Below are 21,423 nucleotides of genomic sequence, written 5' to 3'. Positions count from 1 at the left end.
AGCACGTGAAGGGAGAATGCACTGATGATAGTTGCGTCGATGGGTTTATGCCTCACCAGTCTTTTTGTTGCTCATGTCTCTCCATTGGTCTTGTGCGCAGGTCGATCTGGTTGCGAACGAATCGTCTTTTTTAGGAGATTTAGGGGTATTTGGTGTTTTGGCGCGTGCATTTGGAGTTCCAATGACTTTCGCGATGTCTTGGCCTAGATCGATGGCGCTAAGAGAGACAGTACCTCAGAAGGTACGAGGATACATCCAGTCTAGGGAACAGGCGGCGTTTCAGGCACAGCCGCTGCACAAGTATGTTATTACCAGGAGAGAGAAGAAGAATAAGAAAAACACGCACCCGGTCACTTGCAGAGGCAAGCACCAACGGGCATTTGGCATGAGCATTCCTTTGAGAGGATGAAGATGAAGAGGACCCGTCTTTGCTCTTCTCAAGCTCCGACGACTCTGACGCTGCTGCAAGCGGCCAGTCACGTGCAAAGACTGGCGGGTGGTACGTAGCAGAGTACCAGACTAACCAGTACCGTAGTACGTAAGGCAGTACGTACTCCCCCTGACCTCGCAATTTCCCATTTTCGGGTCTGTTCACCAATCGTCGTCTCCTGTCGCCCTTTTCCTGATTGCCTTTGAAGTCTATGCCCTCTACTCCCTTTATTCCCTAGCTTCCTTCATCAGACGCTCCAGGAGGTCCTCTGCAATCTGCAGTACCACCACCACGATACAGGATACCCTCACGATGTCTTGCCGACAAACAATCAATAATGCGCCTGGATGCCGTCTCAGCCAGTAGCGATGCGAAGTCAGCGGAGACACGATACGCGCTGGGGCAATGGTAGGGAAGTAAGACTTGCTGTTCTGAATGATACTTAATTAATTAATTATCCCCTCCCGGAATTTCTTCACGGGTTCCTGTGACTCCCGCCGCTCTTCCTTATTTTTGGCTGCATTGCATGAATCCAGCAGGAAATCCCCTGATCTAAGGGGCATTTGTGGATTGCTTATATCCTTAGCCTCCCCCCTGCCATTCTCCCTCAACTCGCCCCAAAACACCGCTGCCGCTTAGATTCTGGGTCCAATCTTACTTCGCATCTCGTTTTTGCTGGTCGTCTCTGCGACTTGCGTTACACTCCTTTGAACATTCTGACTTTCCATTGTGCTTTTCATCGGCTGGCCGTCAGGCACAACACACTCCTTACTCTCTCCAGAAACCTACTCTTCGCTCTGGAAGCAAAGTTCGCGCGATCATGCATTCGCTCTATCTCCTTCTCCTGGCCCTCGCAAGTACGAATGTTCTGGCAACTGAAGAGAAGCCGTTCTGGAAGAATCTATTGAAGAGAAAAGATTGGAATGATGCATCCAACTATGTGGGTGTCAACTGGAAGGATGCCACCGCAAATGTGGACTGGAGCAAAGTCTTCCCGAATGGTGATAAACCAACAACGGAACAGCACAATGTTCAGCAACCGCAAGGAAGCCAACCGCAAGGAAGCCAATCGCAAGCAAGCCAACCGCAAGGTAGCGGCACCAGCACCAGCCACGACAACAACAACAACAACAACAACAACAACAACAACAACAACAACAACAACAACAACAACGGCGGCGGCAACAGTGGTGGTAGCAGCGGTAGTACTAATACTGATCAGACCAACACCACCAACACCGCAAGCACCAACACCGACCAAAGCGGGTCAGACCATGGCAGCTCGGCCTCCTGCCCCGATGGCTGCTCAATGACCATCTCCTTCACCGACAACACCCTCGACGTCGACTTCGCCGCCGGCAACGGCGGTAAACCCTCCACCGGCAAAACGAAAGGCACCTGCATCTGCATGTCGCCCGGCTCCGTGCGCGTGAACATCGGCACCAGCAACACAGGCGACCACACCACCTTGATTGAAGGCAACGCTGTCGGCCTAAGCCAATCCTCCTTCTTCGACGTCTCTTACGTCGAGGGCTACAACTACCCCGTGACCTGCTGGAACGCCGACAATCCAACCCTCATGTCCGGATCCAACGTCGACCTGTACTCGCAAGGTTCCTGCCACGACGGCGGCTCCACCCAAATGGGCCACATCTGCGTGAATCCGGGGTACTTGAAACTCGCGACCCGAGACCCCGCGCACGATTGCATGAAGTGTACCCTTCCCTCCGCCTTCTTCGGCCCGGCGTCCGGCGCTGCGTACACCTACCCATACGATGACTGTGGATGCGCCTCCGGGCCTAGCGCCTCCGGACCGTACAAGAGCCCCATGGCCACGGGAGGGAAACTGGTCTGCTGCGTGGGCCCCCATTGTAAGGAGAATACGTTCAGTATCGGTGGGCAGACGAGTATGGGGAATTGCAATCGCCCGGATTGTAAGCCCTGCGCTGGGATGGGGTCAATATGCTCAGGTGCGTGCTCTGGCGGTGGCAGCACGAAGAGGGATCTGGAGGCCGTGTTTGACGAGGCTGCGAGGCTGGAGAAGGAGGGGAGGAAGAAGAGGAGGCATGTGCATCATGCGCATCATCACCATGAGCACGAGTGAGGTGATGCTGGAGGCAGCGAAGGGGCGTTGGGGGGGACGAGGTGAAGCATTCGGGTTGGAGGTTGGGAGTACATAGTTCTGCTTCTCTGGATTCATATCTTTGGTGAGAGTTGGATGGGTGATGAGGTGAGATGTGTGAGTGTGTGCATGAGCGTGTGTCATATGTGCAATCTTTGACGAGAATATGAGTTTTTCTGTCAGCTAGTCTTATCACATTGGAAATAGTCAGTACATTAAGCAAACGCATCATGTTTTGGAATCATACTCGTATGTAAGGTGCTATGACACTTTTGTACTATCATCATAGTTTGACCTTTTACTGCTTTCGGCTCCACTTGTCAAAGCCCCCACTCCAGCGCCTTGCTAGATGTCCAAGCCATGTGGCAGCCTGTCATGCATGTCGCTAAAGTCGATTTGGTAAAGGCAAAAAAAGCCACCACCCAGCCATTTGTGAACATATTGTAGAATGAAAGAGCAAGCCAGGCATGCTTATAAGGTGCTGTCGCTCCTGAATCAAAGCGACAGGCCCTTCAATATTCCGTTTCCGTCAACACAATTTCCCCTTTTTCATCGGATGACTCCCATGCTCTCCATGCGAAGCCCCGCACCCTCTCCCCCAATACCATCTCGCTGCCTCTTTTGGAAGCACTTCCAGAAACGCAAGGTTTCGTCGCCCGCCCCCGTGACCACCGTCTGTCCGTCTGGACTCATCGCAAGGTAAAGCACACGGTAGGTGTGACCAGTCAAGCTAGCTACCTGTGTCATTGAGGGGTATTTCCAGACTACAATCTGGTTCTGTGAATATCCATGCGTTGACACCAGTTCATTGGAATTCTTCGACCAGGCTAGATTGCAGACCTGGCTTCCTGTATCAAGCTCAGAGACGCACTGGCCCAGTTTGGTATCCCAGAATCGGATTCGCCGGTCTGCCGTACCTCCGCCGCTGGCCAGTAGACGGGATTGATGTGGAGACCAAGCAATAGCTTTGACCGCAGCCGTATGATCTTCAAACTTCCACGTTGGCTGTTCGGATAGCTTGTCCCACACCATCAGCTTGTTGTCGTTTCCACCTGATGCAAGCTGTCCGTCTTCAGTATTCCATTTGAGACCGCACACCTCTTGTTTGTGGCCTGAGAGCTTTCGGACGTGCATTTCGGGTTGCCGCACATCGCGATGATAAATCAGCCGATCACGGGAGCCGGAGGTCAAGATGTGGTCGTTCCAAGCCAATGCGCCGACGCGTGCTGTGTGGCCTGTCATCGTACGGAGTCGACGCTGTTTTTCTGCATCCCAGATTTGCACAAGACCTTTCTCGGTACCTATTGCAAGATGTGTCCCTCGTTGAATCCAAGAGACGGAGGTGACTGTATCTTCTTGTAATTCGCATAGCTTGTTAACAAGTCCAGTGGCAGAATTCCACATGTAAACACTTTTCGACAGGCCGACCCCAAGGATGTTGCTGCCGCCCCAGTCGACCAAATTCAAGTAGAAATCATCTGCTAGGTCTGGTGCATCTAGCACTTTGAATGGTACCTTGCTGACTGCTCTTGGCTGCTTGCGAGGACTTAAAAGTAGGCGCTGGCTATCTCTTCGGATGGGAGTGGTACTATACAGGTCTGAGTTGGGATTCATATTGTACGTATGCTTGCTTCCGGGAGTCCTCGAAGGGGTTGGATGACCTGAAAGATTACGGAAGTTGAAGAAATTCTTGTGAGGGGTGGAAGGAGTAAGAGAGGCTGGCGGGAGAGCAGATGATGATCGATGTGTTGGCGGTGTGTGTCCTCTTGCCTCGCCAAAGTGTGTTGCGTTGTGGTCAGGTGAAAGTGTGGGTGGTGTCGGCTGTGGTACTGTGTTTTCAAAAAGCTCGGATCGAAGGACATTTGTGTAGGTCCGGTTTGACTCTTCGGCTGTAGAAGGTCAGATATATACAGTGGTACCGGAAGATAAATGACTGCTTACTTCTCTGGTAATGTAATTCCCCATGAGGGGCTCGCCTTGTTTTTGACGGTGTGTCTGGCGACGCATCGTCGTTCAACAAATTGTAACTTGCGTGAAGATCTTGTCCGGAACGATTTGGTATGAATCTAGAATGAAGGTATCAGAATCATCTGACATGCCTTCTAATTCGTTTTCTGCAATCTCACCTGTCTCCATATACCCTCTGTCTCTTTCGACTCGGACTGGAAATAGGAGTCCGTTCCCGGCTTTGCCCGGGATTTCCAACATTTTCCAGAGCTCTGCTCAAAGCGTTTGGGTCGACAGGCTCTGAGTCTGACCTCTCAGGTCTCTTTGCCTGGCCGCTGTCCATTGTTCGTTTGCCGGTGACTGTTGGTGGTGTTCTGGAATCGGGTGGGGAGACCAGTGATGGAGTGTGCAGTGAGCCCTCTACTCTTGTGTCGAAGGTACTGCGCTGAATATTACTTGGACGGTGTTGCATGACGGTTGTAGAAGTCGCGGAGGATGGAGGAAGTATAGTAGGTCCAGAGAGCAAGTTGCGGTCAGATATAGTAAACTCAGAGGCGCAAGGTGTTATGCCAAGTGTCATAGAGGGGAGTGATTTGTGGCTTCCAATCGAATTGCTCGTCGGTGTGTTCACTCTCTTCGCAAGGAACCTGCCCAGTGTTCTTGGGGCATCAAGACCGGCCCGGTATCTCTCCAGCAAACCCTAAGCCACAACAAGGTTCCTTGCTTGCATAGTGATGGGTTCGCGCGTCTCTTTCCCCGTCTTCCTGTCTATGTCAATGGGGGTTGATGTGGCGATGGCGTTGTTTGGGAGGACGGTGATTGTAATCAAATATCTGGGGGCAGGGGTTTTCCGCTCCTAGTTCTAGGGTGCCGAAGTGCTGGAGGTCTTGGCAGCCATGTGCTGGGAGCCTCACGCACAAGTAGTGGATTACACAGTCAGGACGACGATTTCTGCCGTGTTTATGTTTATATCTATGTACCTCATTCGCCACAACACAGACACATCAACACAACAGCTACACGACCAAACGCGCCCACCGGCCTCCCAAACGGTCTCGTGAAAAAGAAAAACAATAATAATTGGAAAGGGTTTAGCGCTTCATCCTCGCTGTACTATGTCTTGCTAGGGGTGTTAAGTCACTTAAGTGCTCTTAGTGTGACTGCCGATGGTTTGCTTGACCTGTCGTTTCATCCTCAGATCTGGGCCATTGGCTCTCCGTCTCCCATCAGAAAAGGCCGTTCTCTAGCGCCTGTGAGCCTCTTCAGAGACGAAAGGGTGCGCCCAACCATGGTCATCTCCAATACCTTTTCCCGTCGCCTATGTGCATGGGTTGAATGCGTAATCAAGTCTTGCGAACTGCAAGTCGTTGTGTATATCTGTCCCGTCGGTCCTCAGACTTGAGATCTTACCATCTCCAATTGCGCTTGAGCTACGACCGTCTGCTCCCAAGCTCGAGATACTGCCGTCTGCATTCGAACATGGTGAAACCGTCTGCAAAGCCTGGTCATGACCTTCTTTCCTTCATCAATGCCTCTCCATCCCGTGAGGTAGCGTTCCTTGCGCATTCCTTTCTGTTCGTACTTACCAATTGCAGCCTTTCACGCCGTCAGCAATATCAAGCAACGTCTGGGCGCCGCAGGCTTCGAAGAGATCAGAGTGCGCATAGGTCGCTACTTATGCACTTGAAGTGCGACGCTAAAGCTCACAGGAACGAGAACCTTGGGCTTCTAGATGTAAGCCTGGTGGGAAATATTTCTTGACCAGAAATGGGTCAACTCTCGTTGCTTTTGCGATTGGCAAGGAATTTCAGGTATTGGCGCTGGCTACGGCATAGCTTTTCTTCTGTTGACGTCTTCCTAGCCTGGAAACCCTATTGCAATGGTTGGAGCGCACACAGATTCTCCATGTCTGCGAGTCAAACCTGCCAGTAAAAGGCAAGCAGAGGGTTTCTTGCAGGTTGGCGTTGAGACATATGGAGGCGGTATATGGCATACCTGGTTCGACCGTGATTTGAGTGTCGCGGGAAGACTGATGATCAAATCAAAAGACGGTGACTTCGTGCAGAAACTTGTCAAAATCAACCGTCCAAGTATGCACGCTCAAACCAACAACTATGATATCGCTGATACTTGAACAAAGTCCTTCGTATACCCACGCTTGCAATACACCTTGAAAGACAGGAGACTTTCTCCTTCAACAAGGAGACTCAACTGTTTCCCATCGCTGGGCTTGTGGCAGCAGAATTAGACCGCAAAGCCAAGAACGACCAGCGGAGTGAAGAAGCCACGGACGTCGAGGGTTCCAATGAGCCGAACAAGCCTTTGACCAGCCATCACCCATACCTTGTCGAGCTTCTGGCCAGCGAATGCAAAGCGGAGCCTGATGAAGTCATCGACTTTGAATTAGTGCTCTACGATACGCAGAAATCCTGTGTTGGTGGATTGAACGAAGAGCTCATGTTCTCGCCCCGTCTTGATAACCTCTGCATGTCCTATTGCAGTGTCATGGCTCTTATTCATAGCGTGGCAACTCCCGAGGCGCTTGCCAATGAATCGTCTATTCGACTGATAGCCCTCTTCGACCACGAAGAAATTGGCAGCAACACGGCGCAGGGCGCGGATTCTAACGTGATGCCCAGCATCCTACGACGCTTGTCCGTGCTTGGAGCCGACGATCCAGAGACCACAGCATATGAACAGAGTCTCGCTTCGTCCTTCCTGGTCTCTGCAGACATGGCTCATTCCGTAAATCCAAACTTTGCCGCAAAGTATGAGTCCGATCATAAGCCGGAGATGAACAAGGGAGTCGTTATAAAGGTCAATGCCAATGCGCGCTATGCCACTAATTCGCCAGGCATCGTTTTGTTGAGAGAGATTGCAAGTCGGGCCCAGGTCCCACTGCAGTCTTTTGTTGTCCGCAACGATTCGAGCTGCGGTAGCACGATAGGGCCAATGCTAGCCGCCGCTCTCGGAACCAGGACACTGGACTTGGGTAATCCACAGTTAAGTATGCATAGCATTCGAGAGACAGGAGGGGTGTACGACGTCGATTATGCCATTCAACTGTTCAAAGGGTTCTTCGAGCACTACTCGGAATTAGAGAAGAAGATCATCGTTGACTGAGCTTGAATGTAAGTGGAAAGTACATACTCCCTGTACAGTGGAGATATATATTGAGGTGGCTAGGCTAGATGTTGATGTTGAAGTAGAGTCCAATGTAGTCATGGCCAAGCTCCTATCTACATGTCAACCGCTTCCCGGCTGACCCGTCATCAGTATATGCCATCCCAACATTAGACTTTGATCTCCGCTACTTCCTGCACTTGCCCTGATGTGCTTGATTCATATGTCATTCCTCCTTCACCACCCTGCTCCCCTGCACGGCCCCATAGGTGTTCCTTTCCCGCCGCCTTCCTCTGCTTCCGGCTCGGGAAGTCAGCCTCTTTTCCAGGCATGATCCTGCCTGGATGAACAACGTTCAACAACGCCAGCGCTATCAGCATGGCCGTGGAGTCAAACACGTATTGGTACGCCTCGTGAGTCGGGATACCAGTTTCATATCCCTTGGCATATTCGATCAAGCGGAAGATGATACGTACAGTGATCAGAAACAGGACTGCATAGATGGTGTAGAGAAGCGCCAACGGCTGGTGCATTGATGCCATGGGAGTATCGCGTTTCATCCGCTGTTGGAAGCGGAAGGCCAGGAAAAGGAAACAGAGGATGAAGAACTGCTGTATGCCGACCCCACCCATGTAGATGTGCAAACCGCGCATGATCTGTGCATTCGTCAGATCATCGCCTGATGCCATGACTGCCCCCGTGAGCTGGAGGATGAAGGCTAGGATGTCTAGTAGCACGAAGATCAAGGTGCATCGCCAGGCTTTGACACCAAGGATCTTGGCGGTGGAGGTGTAATTGTAGACCATACGGCCCAAGACCATGTAGACGAAGGCATTGGTCCACAGCGGCGCAAGGAGGATAAGCACGAACCAGAGAATATAGAAAGTCTCGTTCGTAATGTGCTGGATGCTAAGGACGCGGAAGATATAGGCTGCGGTCTGCCAAATGGCACCCATTGTGATGACCCAGCAGTAGCCTTTGCGGTAGGTGATAGCTTGGACAAAATGTGTGAGGAATGTGAGGCCGAAAAGGACTGTGTATAAGTATGCAGGGCCAACAGCAGGACAGAACCGTGGCCATTCGGAATGGGGGTCGTCTTTGGCGGGGCAGTGGGAAGGTGCCATTGTGCTTTTTGCACTTTCTGAGAAGTAAAATGATGGTGGAAGGGGGGATTCTTGCCTCGTTGGTTCGCCTTGGCGGCTCAAGGATGCGATATGAAAGGGGCTTCTTTGCAAACGAGAGAAGCAATGTTTTGAATGAATCTGTCCGACCCAAACGGGACGTTGAGGGTTTATATATCATTGGGATTGAAGGTCTGGCCGCATCCACGCAAATACAATTGACTCTCACTTGATGCGGCTAGAAAACCAGGCAAGGGGAATTGGCATGGACGCACAAGGCTGAAGCTTCGCCAGCCTCGCTAGCTTAAGTGAAAATGACGTGCTAATCGCAAACGAGACCAAGAGTACAGAATCAATACTTTCCCCTTCTTAGTATGCTTTGCGCTGAGAGGGAGCCCGTCTGGAAAGATAGCTGGAACGACGAGCGCGCTAGCTGCGTATGAACCTGGATGATTGGTCTGTTCGCGAAAGGGTTCGAGCAGGCAGACGAATTCACGTGGGTGTCATTGGCTTGTTGGCTCAATCTTGTGTCGTCCGCCGGCTCTGCCATGTTGCTTGCGTTGATGTCTGACGTCTCAGAACAGCCACGATACAAAAGGAAAAAAGGGGCACAATCATTGGTCCGCTCGCAATATAGCTCGAAGCGGGAGCACTAGTCGGGAAGACCAACTCGATTGGGCAAGGGGAGGCTCTTCAATGTTATATCGGGAATAGTCGAACCTCTACCAGCATGGTAGAGGCCTCTAACATGCCTTTCCCTGTCCCCGAACTACAGCCCGTTTACCTTGCTCGATATGTCTATCATTCTTCCCGCGCGGCCGTTTGCTGCATCCTGTTGTTTCCTTCCTACGATCCATATGTTTGGTCAACGTATTGTTCTCCCTTCCCCTGACTTGCTCAAGCTAAGGGAGTCCCTAAAGAAAGAACTCGGGAAGCGTGAACTGTAACGTTTGTCTGTCTGCCGGGAGACCTCTGCTCTCATTGGGGGACCTTGCATTTTCCTCTTCAGCTTTGGCGTTCTACCATTGTCTGGTGGCTTCACCGAGACGAGCACGCATGCATCGTAATCTTAAATTGCATATTTTACGGCAAAAGCACAGCCCCAGCAACGATACTCCCAAACTTACGGTGCTCAAGCCAGCACCGAGCCAGCCAATTGGCAGAAAAAGGGGCATCGAGAGGGTGAAGTCTGGATGCTTGACATGCAAGTAAGTAGCCTTCTCAAACACGATCCAATCGTTGTTCGAACCTTTGCCTCAGCCTTGTGTTTGGCAATTGGGAATTTGTATATGTGGAGCTTTCTCAATTTCCCCATATTTGCTCCTCGTCGTTCTAACGAGTTGGTGTCTAGGAGTAAGCAATACTTATTTTGAGGCTGGGTATATCTAATTTGTCAACTCGGTTGGTAGTCCGGAAGGTCAAGTGCGACGAACTCAAGCCATTTTGCACTCGCTGCACCTCTACAGGGAGAAAGGTATCTACACCGATGAATACCACAAGGCAGGCTACCATCTATTATCCGTAGCTGACACATGATCAGTGCGACGGATATCCGTATGAACGTAGATCGTTGGATCGATCACAATTGACCAGTCCTAGTGTCAGAAGTAGTTCGTCTGTCTCAACAGGCTTATCGCCTGGCTATCGGTTTACCGATATTGAATGGAAAAGCTTCGATCATTTCTGCACTAAGACAGCCTCACAGCTAGCCGGCTTCTTTGACCCAACTTTTTGGGAAACAATTGTTCCGCAGGCAGCACAAAATGAGCCCGTTGTCCTACATGCAATTCTAGCGCTTGGATCTTTACACGAGAGGCTCCAAGATTGTGACATTTCTGCTCAAAAGTCTGTCAACAACGCAGTGCAAGGTGGATTTGCTTTGCAGCATTACAACCTTGCCATCCGATGTTTGACTCGCCCACAAGATGATAGTCGACGATATGTAGATGTATGTCTGGTTGCTTGTATCTTGTTCGCCTGTTTTGAGGTACGTTGATCTATATCTGTGACGACCCTCGTTTCCAACTGAACTTTCTCAGGCACTCCGAGGACATGGAGGCTCGGCACTCTCACATATAACTGCCGGGGTCAAGATTCTCTCGGGCCTACATGGGGAGGAGACAAAGAAATTATGCGACTTACATACGCTGTCCCCAGAGCCAACCATGACTATCACGAATATGAAAGTGCTTTTTAGCCGTTTGGATACTCAAGTTTCACATGTATGCCCGCTTCTTTTCATCCATCTCCTTTCTTCGTAGGTGCACAGAATGCTTACTGGGAACAAGTTAACAGGTAGCTGTCCAGCGCATGTCAACCCCATCAACAATAGATATACTCAAGGCTTTCATATCTCTATGCCCCACATATTCTCATCTCTTGAAGAAGCTCGCAACTCTCTGGACTTCATCTGGAATAAGTCTTACCGAACGTTTCACATCCTAGGCCTACGCCAAGACTCTATGAACGGTCAATTGGAACGCGACAAATACCTCGCCATCACTCATGAATGGCACGTAGCTTTCGAGGGATTTCTCGCTTAGAACACCCTTGACGCCCGCAGCATGCGAGGTGCACGGCTTCTCCAGATCAGCCATGTGTTTGGCTTGGTCAGCCTACTCATTCAAGCACCAGCACTCGTCGAGACGAATTTTGATCCCTACGTGTCAAAGTTCCAACGCATTATCGACTTAGCTCGTCTAGTGCTTGAACCCCAAAAGCAAGAAGTGACTGACAAAACTTTTAAAATCGAGTTCGTGCTTGATATGCAACTAGTTGCGCCTCTTTACGCTGTTGCTCATCGATGCCGTGACCCCGTTATCCGGCGCGAAGCGGTATATTTGCTGAAACATCGCCCTTGGCGGGAAGGGCTCTGGGACAGTTCACTCGCTGCTGTCACAGCAGAAAAGATAATTTCCCTTGAGGAGGAGAGTCTAGTGAGTGTGACGAGCTGTCACGATGTGCCTGAGTGGGCCAGAATCAGAAATGTAGATGTTGAATTTGATGTTGAGGGGAGACTGGGAAAGATCAAGTATACTAGAAGGCGAGCAGAAGATAACGGGACGATGGAGGAGTATGTTGATCAGATGCAATGGTGATGCTATTCTGGCTAGAAGTACGTGAATCAGACTCAACGTGCACCCTCAATCACTTTCACTCACGCAGTGTCAGCCATTGAATACAGGCATTGCACATTCAAGATTCTGGTCAAATGCTTTCAAACGTGATTTTCATCTTCAATACAGTGTGTCTAGGAACTGGATGCTTTTGAAGTGAGTAAATTCGCTACGTGACATACACTCTCAAGCCTGCTTTCATGGTGATGAACGGTATTGTTATCAAATTGTCCAGTAGAGCTTCATGCTGGCCTTCAAGAACATTGAAAAGTGGCCTTCGGAAGGTCAAGCCATAGTGTCTATTAAGACCTGGCGGACCCTAATCGTGCAATCACACCAGCTTTCCCTATATCAAAGGAAAAGGGGAGAGACCAGAGAGTTTTATGTCAAGCTCTGACGGTACCCGGCGCTGGCCACCATTTGATAGATTACCTAGATATGGATTATTGTTCTCGGTTCGGTTACTTTTACATCAATCTCCTTGGTCTTGAGGCTTGGAAAGCAGCATGGCTTCTGAACCACTGTATTTGACGGGCAGCACAGCTGGCATCAGACAATATGTTGACCAATTTGATGTAAGCTTTGCCAAACCCAAACGGTTACTTCCCAGAGTGTCTTTGGATGACTACCACTTTAATTTTGCTTCAGCTGACGTAACCTAGGTCTTCTTGTTCGACTGTGATGGTGTGTAGATTGACAATCGATCTAGGCAAGATGACTAGAAGCGTCTCAGCCAAAGCACCTAGAGAAGAACATGCGCTGATTGCACGCAAAGGACAGGCGTGTTATGGTCCGGGGAACAACTGTTCGAGGGCACCGTCGAGGTCCTGGAAAAGCTGAGGCGTAGAGGTATGATCTACTAGGAGCGCTGGAGGGATGCACAGCAGAAGAACAGAAGGGCAGCACTCACGCGTCGATTCTTTGACAGGAAAACAAGTTATCTTCGTCACAAACAACAGTACCAAATCGCGGGCGGATTATCAAAAGAAGCTCGTGGCTATGGGCATACCAGCCGCCATCGTATGTCTCCATACCCTCTTCCTCTAATTCCTACACACCTCCTCAAAACTACCATTCTCACCCCTACCCTTCCACAAGACTGCACCGCTAATCAATTCCGTTTTCATCCCGCAGTCCGAAGTCTTCTCGTCCTCCTACTCCTCCTCAATCTACATCTCCCGTATTCTCTCCCTCCCACCGGATAAACGCACCGTCTTCGTAATCGGCGAAGCAGGCATAGAAACCGAACTGCGCAATGAATCTCTCACCCTGATCGGGGGCACCGACCCCCGCTACCAGCAATCCATTACACCAGCCGACTACGCCAACATTGCCTCCGGCGCCGCTCTTGATAAAAGCGTAGGTGTCGTCCTCTGCGGTCTGGACTTCCACCTCAGCTACTTGAAACTTGCGTATGCGTACCACTACATTACGCAAAACAACGCCATTTTCCTCGCCACAAATTCCGACGTCACACTCCCAAGTAATAGTACCCTCTTCCCCGGCGCTGGAGCTTGCTTTGCACCTTTGGTGGCAGCGTTGGGTGGGCAGCAGCCTGAGACGCTTGGGAAGCCGAGCCAGAAGATGATGGACGCTGTGGAGTCCAGGTTTAGATTCGATAGGAAAAGGGCGTGCATGGTAGGGGATCGGCTGAATACGGATATCAGATTTGGTGTGGAGGGCGGCTTGGGGGGCACGCTTTGTGTTTTGACCGGTGTCACGAGGGGAAAGGAGGACTGGGCGGGAGAAGGGAGTGTGAAGCCAAGTGCCTGGGTGGATAGACTGGGGGATTTGGCTGTGGGGCTTTGAGGGATTCACGAGAACAGATTGATCGTTGATAGAAACTGGATCCGTAAGATGCATGATAGACTTGAATAGATTTGCATGTTTGTACATCATCGCTTTAAGCCACACAAGTAGTGTCCGCTCAATAGACAACCTCCGTTTTCATAGTCAAACGCATCCTCCCAGAGGCTTGCGCCGGTGATGCATCTTTGTAATTCTGAAAATCCACAACGCCACGCTATACATCCTTCCGTATCCTATCCTGACCGTATGTTGATACATTCCGCCACACATTCCCCTGATCTGCAAAGTTTCCATATTCAAGATTTGATGAACAAAGCTCCTGGTCCCTAGTCCTGTTCATTGGAATCAACAACAGAGTGGGCAGCTCAACCTTGCCGTCATAGCGAAATCGATACAGTACTCTATGGTAAGTTCAGGGTCTCCCGCGTACCACGGTCCCTTGAACAATACCAGAGCTTCCTAGAACATCCATCTCAAGCTACACTGACAAGGGAGACACGCCCTCATACCCAAAAGAAATGAAATTAGCAATAGCAAAATGGGCAGCTCAACCTTGTCGTCATAGCGAAATTGATGCAGTGATCTCTAATATGTTCAGGGTCTCCCGCCTATCACGGTCCCTCGAACAGTACCAGAGCATCCTAGAACATCCATCTCAAGCCACCCCAACAAGGGAGACACACCTTTTGATCGCCGAATCTCCTGACGGCGCCGACACCACCCCCTTTCCGCTTCGCTGTTGTCTCATGCAAACTCCATGCTTCCCATAGCTTGGTGCTGCAAGTCCCTGATATCATCAATCTCCTCTTGGAATCTCTTTCTGACCTTTGTCGTGACAGACATTCGGTCCCATTCACCCCTGGTCCGCCATATCTCGTCCATCATTGCCGAGGAGCACTGCTCGAGCTGTTCGACGCTGCAACCACTTGATTGCTCTACAAAGTATCGAATGGTTTCGTCAATAAGCACGCGATCAATCTTGAATGGCGGGTGTTCGGCTCCGCTAGCTTGACGAGATCGAGGAGGAGGACCGGTGTTAAGCAAAGAGGAGATGGTTGGTTTACCTGCTGTTGTTTCAGAAGGAAAAGGAGGAATGGCCGGGATGTTGGTGGAGCGTTCTTGCTGGGACAAAGTCTGGCCTTGTGACAGAGGTGGCGACGTATTTGAATGGTTGCTCAGTGGTCGGGTCGAACTTTGTGAAGCTTGGGTATTTTCCCGCGGTGTCAGGCACTGGACTGCTCTCATTGTGATAGTGTGAAAGATCTGGGCCGCCTTTGACGCTTTGAGTGTCTCGGTCAACAGGTGTTTCCTTGTCACCAGATGAATATTGTCGCTTCTCAGAAGATGTTGTCGACGCGGTATTTACATAATCCGCTGGTTGCGAACCAGGTATCATCCCTGTAACGGCACTTGTTTGAGTGAGAGTCTCGCCCCTGGCTCTGTGATCCTCTACTGTTCCCCCCGTTGCCGGAAGAGACTCTAGATGCCGTGTCTGGGCACTTTGACCAACCGAAGAATATGTGCGGCTGTCATTGTCCGGGGACCTGTCATCACTGTTTGTCATGATAACATCGATATCATCTTGATTTCGCAATGAAGAATTGTTGGTCTGCGTGTGGACGTCAAGGTTGCTCAGATCCGACAAACGACTTATTCCATTTGTGAGGGTGCTGGGATTCGACGATACGATGGGAACTCGTACAAAGCCATTTGGTAATGGTTGCCCAGTCTTGATTACGCCCGATGATGGCCCCGTAGAGGGAGCTTGTGGATCGCTTGGTGGTGGAGCATTCGAGACAACGAAGTCTAGCTTTCGGCCCTCCTCTGCAGCCTTACGTTTAGCTTTTTCGATCTCGGCCTTCTGTCTTTCAGCTTGTCGCTTTGCAACATGCTCTAGCTCCGCGATCAAGTATGGATTCTCAGCCTCTATTTGTGCCATATCCACTTCTACGTTAGCAAAAAGCTCATTTGCCTTTAGCAGTCGTTCTTCGTCGCCAATCATTTCCGCATCTTTGGTTAATTTCTTCACTTCAGCAGCATAATCTTTCGGCCGTGCATAGTAGCCATTTGAAAGTCGTTGTTCGATGAGAGCAACGTGTATGTTGTAGAAGAACTTGCCAGTACTTGTCTCTTTGAAACCTGACTGATTCTTCGCATCTACAGCTATTTCGTATGGACGGTTCGCCAGTTCCCGTGGGAGATCAGACGTTACTATGTCGGGGTCGTCTTCTTCAAGAAAGTAGCGTAAGTCCTTTTCGTCAATGACTGGAAGGCGGAATTTGCGGTATCTAGATTTGATCATGTCCATCACCGGCTGAATCCGTGTTTTAAGCATGTTGAGTGCTAGGTGGTCTTTTTGTCTTTGTTCCTTGATTTCCTTTTTGGTAAGCGGTGGCTTCTCTGGAGTTGGTTCCGGAGGCGCCACAGGTAATATTTCTAGAGTACGCTTTTTACGATCCGTAGGATCTGGAAATTCTGCCGGAGATGTCCTGATATACTTGTTAATAGCGTTGAAATACTCGAGACGAAAGGGCTATGCGAGTCAGCATATGCGCACGATGAGTATGGGCCGCAACTCACTTCTGATGGTCTGGGCACTGTGAATCGGCTTTTTCTCGAGTACCCAAAGAGGTCGGCTAACATTTGCTTCATGAGTGGGTTCATGTCTTCATCTACCAAGTCATTCTCTTCACACTCCAACACTCCAAGCAGCATAATAGGATCACTTGGGGTCAAAGACCGGAGAAGTCCACAAAGCGTAGATATGACTGTCGGCCCTACAGTTTGATACCAAATATAGACGTTCGGAATGTAAATGACGCTGGGTTTGTGCCGCCGCACTTCAGTAAAGAGCTGTACGATTGCCGCCTCTGATGACCTTGTTGAATCACTTAGCAACGTTGAGAGATCGAATGCTTGAACATGCAGCCGTTCGAAATGATGAAGGATAGCTGCAGAGAGGTATTGTTGGCCCATACCTGGTATGCCTCTAATGAGTAGTCGTGGACGGAAGACTCTTGAGCGTTCAAATTCCTGCTGCATTTGCTCCGCGGCCATGCCCCTCTCATCCTCTGCATCCTCAAACTCAGCCTCTTCCAAGGCTGTTAGGCTCTGCTTTTGTGGTAAAATACTGGCAATCAGGTCCTTTACACCCTTTAAAGCTTCACGCAACAGAGGTTCGATGCTGCTAGGCAGCGGTGCGGCAGCAGAGGACGCAGATCTTTCCGAAGATGGCACCATTTTCTTGATCGATAGCATAAAGTCCTTTGTCCCGATCTGCACGGTCTCTGGCTTGACTTGAAGCTTCTCATTGGATTTGTAGATTTGTGGATACCTTCTTTGAACGGCGTTCAGCGCTGCTTCTGTACACAGAGCTCTCAGATCGGCTCCTCCGTAGCCTTTCGTTGCCTTTGCAATTTCGTCTAGAAAGCTTGGTTGAAGCTGCGGAGTCCAGTCCTTAGTATGAATTCCAAGAATAGAACGTCTGGCCTCCGTGTTTGGAAGAGGAAAATAGAATTCTCGATCAAATCTTCCAGGACGGCGAAGAGCAGGATCGACGGAATCAGGTCGGTTGGTTGCACCGATCACGATGACTTGCCCACGGCCGTCCATTCCGTCCATCAGAGCGAGCAACGTCGACACAATCGAAGCGTGGATCTGCTCTTGTTTGCTTGACCTCACTGGTGCTAGGCCATCAATCTCGTCGAAAAATATGATACTTGGTTGATTTTTCCGAGCCTCTTCGAAGAGAAGCCTGAGCTGGCGCTCGGCTTCTCCAACCCATTTACTCAGGGCGTCGGCGCCCTTCCGCATGTAGAAAGTAATCTTCTTGCCACGGGAGCTTACAACGTTCGACAAGGCGCGAGCTAGGAGCGTTTTGCCAGTTCCAGGCGGGCCGTGAAACAGTACACCACGAGGAGGAGTGACATGAAATTTCTGAAGAAGCTCGGGGTAAAGCAAGGGAAGAGTCACCATCTCTTTCAACTGGTGAATGTGATCTCCTAATCCTCCAACGCCTCCAAAATCTACGTTTTGATCCACGCCGAGAGGGTCCGCATCTGCGAGGGCTTGTTTGTCCTTTATTTTGCCCAGATTCGCTGGTGTTCCGCCCGGACCTTGTACAGGATCAGCTCCATGAACCTGAGGCGCTGGAAAAAGACCGAATCCGCCAGGATGCGCTGAGGTTGGTGTCATTCCGAAGGTTCCACCAAGAGTGCCTACTGGCCTTGGGCGTGGCATTGATTCGTCATCGCTGCTATCAGAGTCTGCCCCTCCAACAGCGCCCAGGCCAGCAGGCCCACCGAGTATGGCAGGCACGCCGGCACCACCGAAGGGACCGTACGTCGAAAAAAGGCTCCTTCCATAAGTCCTAGAGCCACCTGCCTTTTTGGAGGGAGTTCGTTGACTCGCTGGCTCGTTTTCATACTCTTCGATTGCTTCTCCAATTGCGGCGTTTGAGGCCATAATGTTATAATTAGGCTGCTTGTCTCGCTGTCGTCGAACCCTCGATTTCTTTTCCTCCATCAGGATATCTGCTATCCGTCTTTTGCTACGAGATGACTTCAAATCTTGCATTTCCTCACGTAGCTCAGCTTGTTCACTGTCACCACTTGAGACACGGCGACTCCTCCTGCTGACCTTACGTCGCTTTGCGTCCCTTCCGAGTGGGCTGCTCTCATCGTCATCATCATTTTGGCTGCGCTTTCGCGGTGACGCTGACTCTGCAGAATCGGATACATCTTCCTCCTCCGCATCTTCAGGGGCCGGCTCAAAGTCACTACTTTCTTGGTTGACAGATTTCTGAGTCTCCTGCATTTTACGCTTTCCAAGTGCAGTATCTCTAGCCCTTGTCAGACGTCGACTCTCTGCAATCAATTTTGGTGGGTTGACACCGCGTTGCCGAGTAGCTCTTCGCGTTCGACTAATAGGATTTTCATCCTCGCCTTCAGACTCTGGAATTTCGATCTCTGCACCTTCTCCCTCATCTGTCATAGGGACCTCTGCGATTATATCATCTTCGAAGGGTTTGTCGCCCAACTGATCGTCACCCTCGGGTTCTTGCGCTAGGTCTTCATGGCTTTCCGCAATTTCATGTCGATAGTGATCTTTTTGGAGCTCATCAGTGCTACCTTGGTCTCTCAACTGTCCAGAGCTCTCTTCATCCTCGCCTGCCTCTATCGGTGCGATACCTTTCTTGGGACCCTTGCCACCCCGGGTCGGTCTTTTGAAGCCCTCGGTGGGGCTTTGGACGCTTGGTTTCCGGCTACTCCGGCGGGTTGCTGGGACGTGGGTACCGGCAGAGGTAGGTCTCGATGTTGCAGCGCTACCGCTCCGAGTCCGTTGGCTCCGCCGGAGTTCTGGAGGTGCGGCAGGCGAATCTGGAAGTACAACAGGTAGAGCTATCCATAGGCTTTTCGGTTGTGCGTTATTCCTAGTAGATGGCTTCTGTTCCAACTTATCATCTTCATCAGAACCAGCACTATCGTCGTCCTCGATTATTGGCTGGACATTTCTGGCAGCCTTGCGTTTGGGTCTTCCGGTCGCACCTATCTCAACTTCTTCCTCATCTTCATCCTCTGGTTGACTATACGACTCGATAGAGTTGATCTCGCTTTCAGATATTTCACTTGGCGAAGAATTGGCGCCGTCGTAATCTCGCCTTCGCCGCTTGCGAGGTGGTCTGCTTGTGCGACTTGCTGTGGGTCTGGAGCGCGCAGCATTTGCAGACCGGGAGCCATACGTCTCATCTTCGGAATCAGATTTGTTCGGATCAAACTCCGCGATGTTTCTCTTGCCACGAGTAGGCATGTTGTGGCAATAAGACGACACTGACAGGACCTAGCTCCAGTCTATTCCCACTTGATATTTTACGCCAGGCGCGCATGTATCATGTTATCTCACGGAAGACAGTAGTCAATCAGTCTGCGGCTTCGTGATGATTCCGATCGAGTATTGTGACGGTCTGAAGAAATGGACCCGGACAGCACAAGGTTGGTGGTAAACAAGTGATGAAATGAAGGATGGAGAGGGCCAAGTCGCCTTCGCACCGTCTAATGCACTTGGGGGAATCAATGGACCGATGATGAGAATGATCAAGACGGTGTCGAGAGAGGTTTGCAAAACAGAAGAAACGCAGGAGGATCTTGGATGGAGCGCGGAAAGATGCCAAGATCAGGATCACACTAGTGGCTAGCGTAGGCTGCGGCCCACATTTTGCACCTTTGGCCACCCGGACTTTCCCCCTTTCAGCCGAATTCTTCGATGCTCTCCAATTCGCAATTCAAACAACCCATATCCTTCGCAATTGCATACAACGACCACGACAGAAGTCGCGCAAAGCAAAAGCAGTGCCCTACCAAAGTTGAACTCCGCGATCAAGTTCCAACAATTTTCGAGTCCCTTTTGCCCCATTTCGAAGCACTGCATCCGGATGCAAAACCCGTCTTCATCTTGATCTTCTCCAGATGATCGACGCCAGGTACCAAGCGGCTAGAACAAGGTTGCCGCCTGCCACCGTCCTCGCGGGCAGGAGGGGACGCTTTCACGAAAACACGTGATCAATCCGATCAATACCAAGTCGGTGGCCGTAGTTTATCCCATATCTTTCGAAATGAAAGAAGTGTGTACTGTAGGCTCGTCTGTTGGCAGACTCTTCAATCGTCTCTGATTGTTGTAATGACAAGGACGGCGTTTGTGACAAATGCTCCGAATTATTGGCCACCAAGTAATGGCTAAGTGTTAATTGCCAGAAGACGTTTCTCGAACGAACGAAAGAAACCATTACGATATCTTCATATTCTTCCTTCAAGAGGTATGAACATGCTGTGATGGCATGAAGAATTAAAAAAAGGTTCATCCGACATCCAAAGTAGAAATAAGCGAGCCTTGGGATCCGCCCCGGAAAACGCGTCCCACCCAGAGCGCGCCGGAGGGCCCGCATCAAATTCTACATTAATTGTATATAGAAACGATAAAATGCCCTCACCGCCAACTCCGCCGCAAAACACCCACGAGCCGCCTTCATTGCCGACCTCGCCCCTCCCAAAACGTCCAAAAACAGAAGCAATGGACCCCTCCACATCAGCTCAGGAACCCAGCAAAGGCACCTCCGCGCCCCCACCACCGCTCTCGGCCGCCCCGCCATTGCTCGTGAAGAAGCTCTCGTCCAAAGCTCGGACTCCTACGAGAGGAAGTGCGTACGCTGCCGGCTACGATATCTATGCCGCAAAAGGCTGTACGATACCCGGCAGAGGGAAGGCCTTGGTGGATACTGACATTGCCATTGCGGTTGGGGAGGGATGCTGTATGCTTTCCTCTCTTTCTCCTATCGCCCCCTCTCTATATTCTCTTGTGCTAATGAGAGAAATAATATTTCTAGACGGGAGGATAGCACCGCGCTCAGGACTAGCCTCCAAAAATTTCATAGATACTGGAGCGGGCGTTATTGATGCCGATTACAGGGGTCAGGTGAAGGTGTTGCTGTTCAATCATGCGGAGGCAGACTTTGAGATTAGGGAGGGAGATAGGGTCGCGCAATTAATTATTGAGCGTATTTATACGCCAGAGGTGCAGGTGGTGGAGGAGCTGGAGGAGAGTGTGAGAGGAGCCGGGGGCTTTGGGAGCACAGGCTGAGGGAGTCAAAATTGTGAAAGTAAAGCCAGAATCGTAAGTCAGGTCGCATTCACTCGTAAGTCTATGCTATCGACTGTAAATGCAAGCGAGTGCCATATCTATACCTCTCTATCTTGTTGAATG

The 21,423-nt window shown here is 50.6% G+C and overlaps 7 protein-coding genes across 7 annotated transcripts; 4 read left to right on the top strand and 3 right to left on the bottom strand.

Moving 5' to 3' along the window:
• Nucleotides 1-1,250: 1,250 nt before the first annotated feature.
• KY384_008307 (uncharacterized protein) lies at nt 1,251-2,534 on the top strand (the record flags this gene model as incomplete). Its single annotated transcript, XM_044816796.1, has 2 exons — nt 1,251-2,279; nt 2,442-2,534. The coding sequence occupies 2 exons, from the start codon at nt 1,251-1,253 to the stop codon at nt 2,532-2,534; spliced, it is 1,122 nt and encodes a 373-aa protein (XP_044666161.1).
• Nucleotides 2,535-3,101: 567 nt separating this feature from the next.
• On the bottom strand, nt 3,102-4,971 carry KY384_008306 (uncharacterized protein; the record flags this gene model as incomplete). The annotated part of the gene is made up of 3 exons (XM_044816795.1): nt 3,102-4,441; nt 4,494-4,618; nt 4,679-4,971. The coding sequence occupies 3 exons, from the start codon at nt 4,969-4,971 to the stop codon at nt 3,102-3,104; spliced, it is 1,758 nt and encodes a 585-aa protein (XP_044666160.1).
• Nucleotides 4,972-6,378: 1,407 nt separating this feature from the next.
• KY384_008305 (uncharacterized protein) lies at nt 6,379-7,622 on the top strand (the record flags this gene model as incomplete). Its single annotated transcript, XM_044816794.1, has 2 exons — nt 6,379-6,589; nt 6,640-7,622. The coding sequence occupies 2 exons, from the start codon at nt 6,379-6,381 to the stop codon at nt 7,620-7,622; spliced, it is 1,194 nt and encodes a 397-aa protein (XP_044666159.1).
• Nucleotides 7,623-7,792: 170 nt separating this feature from the next.
• On the bottom strand, nt 7,793-8,746 carry KY384_008304 (uncharacterized protein; the record flags this gene model as incomplete). Its single annotated transcript, XM_044816793.1, has 1 exon — nt 7,793-8,746. The coding sequence occupies one exon, from the start codon at nt 8,744-8,746 to the stop codon at nt 7,793-7,795; it is 954 nt and encodes a 317-aa protein (XP_044666158.1).
• A 2,162-nt stretch (nt 8,747-10,908) lies between these two features.
• Nucleotides 10,909-11,841, top strand: KY384_008303 (uncharacterized protein; the record flags this gene model as incomplete). The annotated part of the gene is made up of 2 exons (XM_044816792.1): nt 10,909-10,929; nt 11,287-11,841. The coding sequence occupies 2 exons, from the start codon at nt 10,909-10,911 to the stop codon at nt 11,839-11,841; spliced, it is 576 nt and encodes a 191-aa protein (XP_044666157.1).
• A 524-nt stretch (nt 11,842-12,365) lies between these two features.
• Nucleotides 12,366-13,668, top strand: KY384_008302 (uncharacterized protein; the record flags this gene model as incomplete). Its single annotated transcript, XM_044816791.1, has 2 exons — nt 12,366-12,434; nt 12,958-13,668. 2 exons carry the CDS (start codon nt 12,366-12,368, stop codon nt 13,666-13,668), a joined length of 780 nt encoding a protein of 259 aa, XP_044666156.1.
• A 744-nt stretch (nt 13,669-14,412) lies between these two features.
• KY384_008301 (uncharacterized protein) lies at nt 14,413-19,476 on the bottom strand (the record flags this gene model as incomplete). Its single annotated transcript, XM_044816790.1, has 3 exons — nt 14,413-14,898; nt 14,948-16,201; nt 16,249-19,476. 3 exons carry the CDS (start codon nt 19,474-19,476, stop codon nt 14,413-14,415), a joined length of 4,968 nt encoding a protein of 1,655 aa, XP_044666155.1.
• Nucleotides 19,477-21,423: the final 1,947 nt, after the last annotated feature.

The sequence above is a fragment of the Bacidia gigantensis genome (assembly GCF_019456465.1).
Source record: "Bacidia gigantensis strain McMullin 20006 chromosome Unknown contig_295, whole genome shotgun sequence".
NCBI classification, from domain to species: domain Eukaryota; kingdom Fungi; phylum Ascomycota; class Lecanoromycetes; order Lecanorales; family Ramalinaceae; genus Bacidia; species Bacidia gigantensis.
This window is presented reverse-complemented; position numbering and strand designations above follow the sequence as displayed.